The 12676-nt window shown below is 37.8% G+C and overlaps 1 protein-coding gene across 1 annotated transcript; it reads left to right on the top strand.

Moving 5' to 3' along the window:
- The first annotated feature begins 2135 nt into the window (after nt 1–2135).
- On the top strand, nt 2136–5426 carry LOC108207129 (uncharacterized). Its single transcript, XM_017377588.2, has 2 exons — nt 2136–4615; nt 4691–5426. Exons 1-2 carry the CDS (start codon nt 2136–2138, stop codon nt 5424–5426), a joined length of 3216 nt encoding a protein of 1071 aa, XP_017233077.2.
- Nucleotides 5427–12676: the final 7250 nt, after the last annotated feature.

The following is a 12676-nucleotide window of genomic DNA, read 5'->3' as shown; positions in this document are numbered from 1 at the left end:
CATCTGCATTTGCAAAATCTTAACTCTCTCTCTCTCTTTCTTCTATAAAACTCTCTCGAGCCCTAATCTCTCTTCAAGCTTTCTCATCAATGGCGCCTGTAGTCAAAATCACTAGTTCTACTGGGTTCATTTACAAGCAGAACAACCACGTTGCATATGTGGATAAAGAGGCGAAAAAGACCGAAGCCTTCCACACCATGATGGATTACATCAAGGAATGTAAGTGCTCCTACGCTATGCTTCATGCTCCAACAATCTACTGTGAGACTGTTGAGCAGATGTGGACTTCTGCTAGGTACAACTCTGACTCTAAAACTTTAACTGTTAGGATTAATAATGAGGATTGTGTTATTAATGGTGAAGTTGTTAGGGCTGCTCTTAATTTGCCTAGGAACTCAACTGATAGGGTGCCTAACGATAGTAAAATCCTTAGTATGCGTAGGGATATACACTATAATGGTGATCTGTCTAACTTAGGACAGATTCTTAGGCGCCATATGCGCAAGGAGTGGAGTTTTCTGTGTGATTCTTTTATTAAAGTTTTCTTTGGTAAAGTGTCTAACTATGATGCCTTTATCATGTCTATGCAAACCATATTTCACATGTTATTAACTGATGATTACTTTAATATTGGTGAATTGGTTTTATTTGAAATTGTTGCTAAGTTGGGTCCTCATGAAGGACGGTCCAAGAATATCTATTTTGCTAGGTTTTTGATGATTAATGCTAATCATCTTATCAAGAACTTAGTAATTGCACATCCAGACAACAAGCTAGATTGCTGGGTGCAAAGCAAAAGAGTGTGTGGTGATCTGATGAGGATTCTTGCAAATGACCAAGTACCCTTGTCATTACACTACTAGAAAAAGTGGATTAGACATCGCTGTTTAGACATCGGTTGCAAATCACCTCGATGTTAAACGATATCTTTTACATCGGTTGCACACAAACTGATGTCTTTTACTAATCTATGCATCGGTTATTCCTTTAACCGATGTCTAACACGTGTTTAAAATTTTTAAGCGCGCGGTCCTCCCATTGTTCCCCGCCTTAGCCAATTTTTTGTGAAATAACTCCCGCTTTTCTTAAACCCTCCATCTGTCCCCCCCCCCCTTTTTCCTCAATCCTAAACTAAAAACAAAAACAATAACATAAATATAAAAAACAAATAAAAACACTCATTCCCCCCCTTTTCAGACACAAACACACAGGTAAACTCTCTCTCCCCGACAGCTTCTCCCCTTTTCAAACTTTCGTTTTCTTTCAATCAAATTTCTTCTTCACCTTTTTTTCTCTCGTTTTTTCGATTTAACCTAACTTATTTCCCTTTTTTCTCCTTTTGTTTTGTTCGATTAAGCTTGGATTTCATGGATTAAAGGTTGGAGCTTTCAGTTTTAGGGCTTAAAGGTTCGATTTACAACTCGGAGTTCATTTGGGTTCCAGTCTGGTTTGAATTGGTTCGAGTTTTGGTTTGGATTGGTTCTAACTTATTTCCCTTTTTTCTCCTTGTGTTTTGTTCGATTTCAGGGATTAAAGGTTGGAGCTTTCAATTTTAGGGCTTAACGGTTCGATTTACAACTCAGAGTTCATCTGGGTTCGAGTCTGGGTTCGAGTGGTTCGAGTCTGGCTTTGGATTTGTTCGAGTGGTACTTTATTTTTATACCCATTCTCAAATTTTGATTTTGCTTTCGATTTTTTGTTCGATTGTGATTTTTTGTTGTTCTTTGTTTTTATACTTATATATGTTGCTTTCAAAATTTTGTTCTTTGTTTTTATATTTAGATGTTGTTTTTTGTTGGAGTTTGGATTTATTATGCACAACTGTTATTTTAAATGTTTTAAATGCTTGCAATTTGCTTACTCACTGAAAGTTTCGATTAAGAATGCACACTGTTTGGATTTTGTATAATGCTTGCAATTTGTTATCCTTGAATGTTTTGAATGATTCATTACAGTGTATTCTTACCTGATTATAGTGTAATTAACCTCTATGGTAGCATATTTTCACTCTTTTAGGCAGTTAAATTAACGTATGTTATTATCACATGAGCTTATATATATGTGTGTGTGTGTGTGTGTGTGAAACTCGTATTTAATTATATTTTCGTAATGACAATTAGGTAGGTCCTGTATAGATGGAACAACATATGGATAAAACATGGATCGGAAAAGACAGGGACACATTAGACTATGAAATCGGGGTTGAAAATTTTTTGATTTATGCCGAAGATAATAGTGAAGATCCTAAGAGCATACCTTGTCCATGTTCACGCTGCGGTAATTTCAAGAAGTTATCGGTAAAAGTTATTAGGGGTCATCTGTATGAGAATGGGTTTAGCTTGGGTTACATTAAATGGATTTGGCATGGGGAATCTAAGACTACTTCTAGATCAACTGCTGCTTCTCACACCAAACAGGCTCCTGATCCTAATCCTGATCCGACAGAAGCCTTTGGTGTTTGCGAAGCAGCATATAATAATTCGGGGGCTGATAATTACGATAAAGATTCGTATGAATTCAAGCGGTTTGTAGCTGATGCTCAACAACCTTTATATGAGGGTAGTGAATGCAGTAAACTAGATTCAATGTTAAAATTGCACAACTGGAGGGCGCGATTTGGTATTAGCGATAATGCATTTACTGACCTATTATCTTCTGTGGGTTCCTTACTTCCTGAGGATCATGTCTTGCCTGTTAATGCGTACGAAGCAAAGAAAACCTTATCTAATTTAGGCCTTGAATATATCAAATTCCACGCATGTCCGAATGAGTGTGTTCTGTACAGGGGTGTAAACGAGAGTGCTTCTGAGTGTCCCAAGTGTAGTTTATCTCGATGGAAGCTGGGGAAGGATGGGAAAGCTAGGGTTAATATTCCAGCGAAAGTAATGTGGTACTTTCCAATTATTCCCAGATTTAAACGGATGTTTAAATCTGCTTCAACCGCTAAACTTTTAACTTGGCATTCTGACAAAAGAATTCAGGATGGCCAAATGCGTCATCCAGCAGATTCACCTTCTTGGCGGAATGTTGATTATAGGTGGCCAACCTTCGGTAATGAGCCAAGGAACCTCCGCTTAGCTTTAGCAGCAGATGGTATCAACCCACATAATAACGGTCTAACTAATAGATATAGTTGTTGGCCAGTAGTTTTGATAACTTATAATCTTCCTCCATGGTTATGCATGAAGAGGAAGTTTATGATGTTAACCGTACTAGTCTCTGGTCCACATGAGCCTGGTAATAACATTGATGTCTTTCTACAACCACTGATTGATGATTTGCTGAAGCTATGGGAAGAAGGCGAGCCAAATGTATACGATGCTAGTACCAATTCTTCTTTCACTTTAAGAGCAATGTTGTTATGGACGATAAATGACTTCCCGGCATACGGAAATTTATCAGGTTGCGTGAATCAGGGGTATATGTCATGTCCTGTATGTGGTGACGACACTGTTGCGAAATATTTATCCCATAGCAGGAAGATGTGTTATCAAGGTCACCGTCGCTATTTGCCTAGGCATCATCCTTATAGAAGGAAGAAAGCAGCTTTTAATGGCGAACAAGAATTTGGACAACCACGTCAACCCCTTTCTGGAGAACAGGTTCTAGAGCAACAAGAGCAAATTAAATTTACTTTTGGAAAAGAAGTAAAGAAGGCAAAGAAGGTAGACTGTCCATGGAAGAAAAAGTCAATTTTTTTTGACTTAGAATACTGGAAATTTCATCATGTACGTCACTGTCTCGATGTTATGCACATTGAGAAAAATGTGTGCGACAATTTGATTGGGACACTACTTAATATAAAGCACAAGTCTAAAGACAGTGAAGCATCTCGTAATGACATGATGGAAATGGGGATTAGACTTGATTTAGCTCCGCAAGTAGGTGTAAAGAGAACTTACCTACCTCCTTCTGTTTTTACTCTTACAAAGGCCGAAAAACGAAAAGTGTTGGGATCACTATTATCAATGAAACTGCCATATGGACACGCATCGAATATTAAAAACTGTGTATCAATGGCTGATGCGAAGTTGTTTGGACTCAAGTCCCATGACTGCCACATACTACTTCAGCAGCTGCTTCCGGTCGCAATCCGGTCTGTACTCCCCAAAAATGTAAGGGTTAGCATTATCAGGCTGTGTTTCTTTTTTAACTCTTTGTGTAACAAGGTTGTAGATGTATCAAAACTAGAAAAATTGCAAGCTGATGTGGTACTGACATTGTGCGAGCTAGAAAAGATTTTTCCTCCGTCATTTTTTGATGTAATGATACATCTCACCGTTCATTTGGTCCGAGAATTGCGACTCTGTGGACCTGTTTTCTATCGATGGATGTTTCCTTTCGAACGGTTTAATAAAGTGCTCAAAAGCTACGTGAAAAACCGTTTTTATCCGGAAGGTTGTATAGCAGAAAGATATCTTGGAGAAGAATCCGTTGAATTTTGTGCAGAGTTTGCTAAGCAGAGTTGCACAACTGCTGGTCTTCCTAAGGACCATGACAACAAGCTTTCTGGTCCATTATCCGCTGCAGTAATAAAGTCGGTTGAAGAAAGAGAACGGGACGAGGCACATTTAAGTGTGCTTCTAAACAATCATGAAGTTCATCCATATATTATGTAAGTCTGTTTTTTTTAGTAAATTGTTTACATAACATTTTTCCTGTTTTTAATTTAGCTTGTGCTTTTTGCAAGGATGCACAAGGAATATATTGAACATATTTATGGAGGGAGAAACAAAAGCATTCAGTGGCTGATTGGTGAGCACAATCGGCTTTTTGCGGACTGGTTTCAACAAAAGGTTAACGATGAAATAGAGAATGGTGAAATTGTTTCACAAGCGATAAGATGGCTTGCATGCAAACCGTCATTTACTGTTTTATCTTTTGAAGGCTATCTGGTAGATGGGGTGCGCTACTTCACAAAAGACAGAGATAATGCGAGGGTTGTACAAAATAGTGGTGTCTCCTTAGTAGCTAAGACGGTCCAGGTTTCCAGTGCTAAAGATTTAAATCCTGTGGAGAGCGACATGACCTTTTATGGAAGGATTGAAGAAATATGGGAGTTAGATTATCATGCATTTAAAGCCCCATTATTTCTGTGTACATGGGCAGACAGCGACAAGGGAGTGAAGATAGATGATCTTGGCTTCACACTCGTGGACCTTAGTCGACAAGGACACAAAAATGATAAATATGTGTCCGTTGACCAAGTGAAGCAAATTTTCTACGTTGAAGATCCAGTTGATTCTACATGGTCAGTTGTATTAACCTCAACGAGTCGCGACTATCATGAAGTGTATGATGATGATGAATTAGGAGACACGATATTGGAAAATCCACCTTTTTGCTCTAAAATCCCTGCAATTGATCCAGAGGCTGATTCTGGAAATCTAAGAGAGAATGGAGAGGGAATTTGGATCAAGAAGTGATCCAGATTAGTATATCATTTTGATTTGAACATCAAAAGCAACTTAATATGTGATGTTGCTAATATGTAATATTAACTGCTAATTGTAGTAAGGAGATTTAATTTCATATTGCCTTCTGATTTAATATTGCTCTGCTGATTTAATATTGCTCTTGTGATTTAATATTGCCTTGTATTAATATATGCATAAAATATTGCCTTCTGATTTAATATTGCTCTGTTGATTTAAATTGCTCTTGTGATTTAATATTGCCTTCTGATTTAATATTGCCTTGTATTAATATATGCATAAAATATTGCCTTCTGATTTAATATTGCCCTGCTGATTTAATATATGCATAAAATATTGCCCTGCTGATTTAATACTGCCCTGTGATTTAATATTGCCCTGCTGATTTAATATATGCATAAAATATTGCCTTATGATAAGCTAATTTCATTTTACAGATATATTGAAAAATGGCAAAGAAGGGCATTGCACATAAGGACAAAACTGTGCAAGATCGGGATAAACAGGAAGAGGTAAAAGAACATGAATCTAATGCTCCACAACTTGAAGCATCGCAAGAAGCACAAAAAACAGAACCCCCCCCGCTGGAGGAAACTTCTAAAGCTGAAGAACCATCACTGACAATAACTAGTACACAGTCCAAAAAGAATTCATCTTGTGGATCAAAAAGAAGTGTTTGTGCTATGCAGAAAGTAATCTTGAAAAAAGCTCAAGGAAAGAAATTCAAAGTGCGATGCAATGGCATTGGAATTCCAGTTGGAGATACCAGACACACATTACAGTCCTACATTGGCATGCTAGCGAGGACAATGGTTCCAATTGATATTCCTAGTTGGCCCAAAGTAGCCACAGAATTGAAACAAAAGATTTGGAATGATATTGAGGTATGATTATCTTTATAGTTTTGAAATTGCATTCCATTTTATTGTAAATGTATATAAACACACAATCAGATGGTTGAATAATTATTGTAACTTGTTTGTTTGCCATTTAATTATATAGGATACCTTCAAGGTGCCTCCAGAACTTGAGAAGACATGTCTACAGTCGGCCGGTGTGAAATGGAGGCAATTCAAGACAAAATTAACCACCGAGTATGTGATGCCATATATTGGAAAAAGGAAGAAGCTGTATAAGCCTCCTAAGAAGTATGCATTCGTCGGTAAGGAGGCCTGGAGACGGTTTGTTGCAGAAAGGACAACAAAAAAATGGAAGGCATGTGCTAGTTTTTTTTCATTTTTCAGATCTTTAGTCTTGACCTAATTTTAAAAAATCTAATGCATTTCTACGATTTATTTGGATGCAGAAAATTAATAAAAAGCAGAGTGAAATAGTTCGTAAGCGAAAGTATCCCCATAGACTGTCAAGAAAAGGATATATTGGTCTAGAAGAAGAAGAAGTAAGATTTTATTAGCATTATGTGATTTCGGCACTGCATCATCTTCATTTTCTACTCACAATTAGTCAATTAGTTTCTATACTTGACATAGTTAAAGCATTTTAATCAGGTTAAAGCAGGGCGATTGAAGCCGGGCAAAAAACCTAATCGGGCAATATTCTGGAAAAAAGCTCGTACGCCAAAGGACCCTGCGGTTGTGATTGATAAGGACCTTGCGAAGAAATTTAAAAAAATTGTAAGGCCATCTGCAATACTTTTTGTACTCTGTAGAAATTGATAAACCTACTCTTCACAACCTGATTAATTGTTAGCGTGTTATAACAGGATTCTTTACTCGAGATGCAAGAAAAAGGTGAATTTAAACCATCCGGGGACAGTGATGTTCTCTCTGCTGTACTAGAAACCCCTGAGCATTCAGGTAGGGTTCGTGGAGTTGGAAGTTTTGTGACCCCGACAACTTATTTCAATTTGCCAAGAGGGGGAAAGAACCGAATTAGTAAAGATGAATTGATTGCCCGTGATAAAAAGAGGGAGGAGGAATTTGAGAAAAGAACAGAGGAATTTGACAAAAAAACAGAAACTTTGATGTCACAGATTGCAGAATTAAGGGCACTGATTGGGGCATCAAATCTTCAGTTGTCATCAAAGTTTTCTGAGGGAGATAGTTGTCGAGCTGAAAAAAGAATGGCAGATGATTTGATTGTGGAGCCGGTAGCTGCAGAAGAGTTGATGGAAAATGAAGGTGCCAATGATTGTGTTGTTGTTGATACAATTGACCCTCCACCTCCACCAAATGAAAAGGTAAAAAAATATATGCAAGTTTTATGTCCAATGCAAAGTTGCCTTTTTTAATTATTGTGTCTGATCAAGGAGGCTCATATTTGGATCCATATAATTATAAATTCAGGGGCCGCGTAAATGTGAGCTGTCAGTGGATAAAATTGACAACAAGGTAGCTTTTGGTGTTGTTTTTGATGATGAAGATATGGCTTCAACGGTTCATGGAGTGCCTCTCAAACCGGAGCATGCTCGTGTCTCAGTGGACGGAATTATTCAGGGAGGTGCCCAAGTTCCGGTACCGATACATGGTGAGATAGAGACGGTCGAACAAGCGGTTGGCTCACTTCTAGCCTGGCCTCGAGATTTGATAACCTACGCCCCCAAAGGTCCTACTCCTGTTGAGGTATATATTTTCTTAATGCCTCTTTATAATATTGATTTAAGGAACCTTGAAATTAAAGGAACCTTTAATCATAATTTTACATTTTTGATAGAGAAAGAGAAAAGTAAAGGAACCTGCAAAGAAGGGTGAGCTTCAAATTGCACAAGACCTTTTTGGTAAGGTGCTGCTGAGTGATAACGTGCCTGAACGATACAGGCTGTTGTATAAATATGCAAGCTGTTTTATGAAAGCAACTGGAGCCTCCATTCAAATTCCTTGTGATTTTGATGTGTTTGGAATAGAAAGAACCATATTCTTATTGTCTGAAAATATAGTTTCACTCTCGGAATATAAAATGTTAGGACAAGCAGTTATATCAACATATATGGCGTAAGTTTCTTCTGTTTTTTTATTGTCAATCTTGTCTCATTTTATATTTGTAAGGATAATTATATAAATTATAAATGTATAAAACTTTTTTGGCAGGTTCTTGTGGACCACCATGCAGGTTCATGATAGGAAGAGTTTGGACATGTACGCATTTGTTGATCCATCGAGATATAAGTTTAATGCTGAGTTTGAAACTTATATCATTAGTAGACTGAATGATGGTGTTCTTCATTTCATGCCTTTTAATCAGAAGTATGTCAAGTGTTCAATATATTTGTTTAATTTTTTTTATTAATTTTTAATCCTCATATTGACCTTGACCTAATGACAACAGTATGCACTGGATGTTGGTCGTAATTTGGGAATCAGAAATTTTTTTCCTCAATCCATTGTCACATGCGACCCGTTTTCCAGAACTAGAAAATGCATTAACGGGGTAATTAATATTTTTTTAGCATAGGTATTTGATATTATTCTATCTCTACATCTGTTTAGTACTTAGGTTTGACACAATTCTTAATTTTTGTCTACAGAGCAGTTAGGTCTTACAATGCTCAAAAAGGAAGGGTGATAAAAAATCCCAAAATTATAAATCTCGCAGTAAGTAATTATGAAGTTTAATTTAATAGGTTCTTTTTAGTTTAATTTGTTTGACTTTGTTGATTGATTATATTGTTTGTATTATCGGAATAGGGCTGCCCTAAACAGCCTGGTGGCATTGAATGTGGATATTGTGTTATGCGATATATGAAAGATATCATTGAAGACAAAGAAATGAATTTCTTTAAATTGGTAAGATTTATTTATTTGATTTTTGGTACTTAACAGAGAAATGAATTGTCAAGTACCTATTTTTTTACTAGAACAATTTGTTTATTATTGTTTTTTTTTTGTTAAATGTGCACAGTGGGCCAGCAAGAATCGGAAATCCTACACCAGGAAGGATCTTGATGTTGTTCGTATGGAGACTCTTGGCTACATCGAAGGATTCATGTAGCTAGCTGCTTTGCTTCTGATTTAACTTTTGCAAAATGAAACTGATGCTTATTAATTATGTCGTAACATTCGTAAACTTACCATGATTGCTACTGCTATTATGGTCGTATAATTATGATACTTTAAGGTTGTACGCGCGTAGCGCAGGCTGTTGATTTGAATATATGTTGATGGCTTTTGGTAATGAAACAATCTGGTACTTTAAAGTTGCTATATGGATTTTGTGCTAGATCTAGATAGTATTGTTTTGGTTTGATCTTGTGTTGGCTTGCTGGTGATTTGGTTAACTAAGGCGTAGGCAGTTTTGTATGTTTTGGTTGAGAAGCAATTTGGTTTTTTTGCCATTCGGTATATGTATGGATGCATATAAAACAAATAGAACCTGTCCAATTTTTAGGCATATAGACATCAGTTTGTGCACACATTGTTAAAAACTGCAAAGCACCTGATGTAAATTGAAACAAATACATCGGCACATTTTTAAAAACTGATGTAAACAAGATACAACACATCGGGCTAGAATCTATAACCAATGTCAGAAAGAGGCTTTTACATCGGCACATGTTAAAAAAAGCAAAGCACCTGATGTAATTCGGAACAAATACATCGGCACATTTTTAAAAGCCGATGTCAACAAGATAAAACACATCGGGCCAGAAAAAATATCCGATGTCAAAACAATACTTTTACATCGGTTTCACTCAAAAAGTGATGTTAAAACGTATATTGACATCGGTTCTATTGTTATAAACGATATAAAGGCTGATTTTGACTTTGTAAATTAATAGTTAAGTTTCGTAATTAGATCATATAAAAGCTATCTAGAAACCATTGTAATGCACTTTCTGTTTAAAAAGAGGGAATATACATCGGGATTTAAGCTAAAACCGATGTTAACGAGGTCCCCAGACATCAGTCGGTAACCGATGTCAAATGGGGGTACCTTTCTCTACACCTGCATAGACATCGGTTAGGAAATCGTTTAACATCGGGTTTTAGCCGATGTCTATTGACTGTTTTCTAGTAGTGTTACCATCACTCATGCAGGTATCCTCTATTCCTGTTACTTCTTCCAACCCTCAAGTTTCTTCTACTTCTAGTGCGGCAATGGAAGTTGAACACTTCCAACTTCCTATCCAAGCTGCCAAACCAAAGAAATTAACAAAATCCAAGTCTAAGAAACTCACCTCTGGTGTCTCTCAAAAGGCACCAGTTGTAATAAGTACTTCACAATCTGAGGGGAGTGTGAAGGAGGTTAGTGGTGAGGGGGAGGGGTGAACATCAAAGAAGTCCCCAGAACAAGGAGGGAGAGGTGAGTGCTAACCAGCCAAGCCATCCCACATCTTCCCAAAAAGATGTGATGATTAATATGGATATACACACATCTCTGGTGACATCTTCCCAAAAAGATGCCACTATTGAAAATAGCTCTCCTCCAAGAGCACAAAACAAAAAGGGAAGGGACACAGACCAAAGACCACCCAAAACCTTCTCTAGAAGACCCAAGAAAAGGGCACTTGGTGCACACACTACAGTACAGTCCAAAATAACAGATTTTATGACAATACAAAATACTTCTCAAATTCAGTTTGATGTGGCTCTAGCAAATGTGGAGTCACAGCCCCTTCAATTTGAAACACTCTTTCCAAGCTCAGATCTCCATATGGAGGAAGTTGATTTACTATACAACTTCCCCACCCCAAATTCTCTAACTCTGCACTTGGAGAAGCCAATTTCTGAAACTGATGATCATCTTTCACAAGATTTGTTGGGTCATCAGTCTATCATTTCCAAGAGAACTAGTGAATTTGTGGAAATACCAAGGCCATCACTATTCACAGATTCTCTAGTTGTGTCTACAAACACATCAACTGCTAATCTACCTACATCATCGATCGATATCCCTCATCGATCGATAAGTGCAGTTCTGTCAACGGATGTGCTTAACAGCAGTCAGCCATTGATGAGTGACAATATAGCATCAATGACTATTTCTCATCCATTGATATAAGAGATTCCACTAGCAGTTGACACTCAATTGGATCATCTTGCTATCACAAGAGCTACTAGTGAGGAACTCATCATTGTTACTGCACTTTTAGGTTTGAGAGATGTTGAGTTAGAGGAGAGGCTGCCTTCTGAGCAGGCAAAATTAAGGAGAGCATGAGAGTGAGGGGCTGGGAATTTCTACCTCCCAGGCAAAAAGAGAGTTTGTGGGTACCACCTTAGAAGGTGAAGGTGAGTGTGTGGTGAGCCAGGGTGAAACCCTGATGCAAGAAAAGAGAGATCATGAGAGAATTGCAGGTACTGGACACATAAGGATGGAACTTGCTGTGGACCACTTCGATGATTCTCAATTTGCACACCCTATACCAGCCTATCAAGTTATGGCTGGTCAATCCAATGTCCAAGCAGAGGAGACTTTGGGGTTGCTTCACACATCTGAAGCATTGGAAATATCACAACTTGCACATGCTGCTGTTCCTAAGGGCATGCTCTCTACTCAGGGTCACTCAAAGTATGATAACCCCCTTGATGATGAGGATGATGATGAAAAGGATGAAGTAGCTAGTCCTTCAGAGATGCCAGATTGGGTGTTCAGCCAAAATTTCAACTTTGGTTGACACAAAGATGAAAATCTTAAGGCTGTACAAGAGAGCTATGGAGTGGGAAACAGATGAAGATCCCATCAAGAAAAATCTTTCTATGTTTGTGAAAGACAACTTGAGGCTTCACAAATCTCATCTTACTTAACTCAGACAAGAGATTTCTGATCTTCACAATGCTGTTTCTGATGTCAAGGATGATAACAAGAAGAATCTAGAGGCCAGAATTTCTTATAACACCATGGCCAAGATCAGATCTAGACTTCATCAAGAATCCCCCATCTCTGCCTCCATTGATGCTCTAGACAAGAGATTTTCTGATGTTGAACGTCAGCTCAATCAAATGCTCATTAATCAAAATAATCAACAGAAGTTACTTCTCACTCTCCTACAAGCTCAGAAAATTTCCATCCCTGATTTGCTTGATGATCACAAAAAGGGGGAGAAGTCTACAAGAAGCTCAAATGCTCTAACTTCCACAACCACAACTTTTACTCCTACTGCAAATGCTCAAACTTCTACTCCATCTACAACTGCACTTGCTACCTCTACTGCAGTCAACACAAGTATCTCATCATCAATCAATCCTGAAAACTCTACAATTCTTCCTCCAGTCTCTACAGAACAAGTGCCTACAACTGAGGGGGAGCCACCAACAAAAGGGAAGCAACTTGCTCTAGTCCCAAAA

This window comes from Daucus carota, chromosome 2 (assembly GCF_001625215.2).
Source record: "Daucus carota subsp. sativus chromosome 2, DH1 v3.0, whole genome shotgun sequence".
In the NCBI taxonomy this organism is placed as follows: domain Eukaryota; kingdom Viridiplantae; phylum Streptophyta; class Magnoliopsida; order Apiales; family Apiaceae; genus Daucus; species Daucus carota.
The sequence above is the reverse complement of the archived record's forward strand: the minus strand, read 5'-3'. Positions and strand labels throughout refer to the sequence as shown.

Bases quoted from the DNA above. Each gene is read 5' to 3' on its own strand.
- LOC108207129 (XM_017377588.2), top strand. From the start codon at position 2,136: ATGGAACAACATATGGATAAAACATGGATCGGAAAAGACAGGGACACA. The intron at 4,616-4,690 runs GTAAGTCTGTTT...GCTTTTTGCAAG, and splicing joins GAAGTTCATCCATATATTAT to GATGCACAAGGAATATATTG.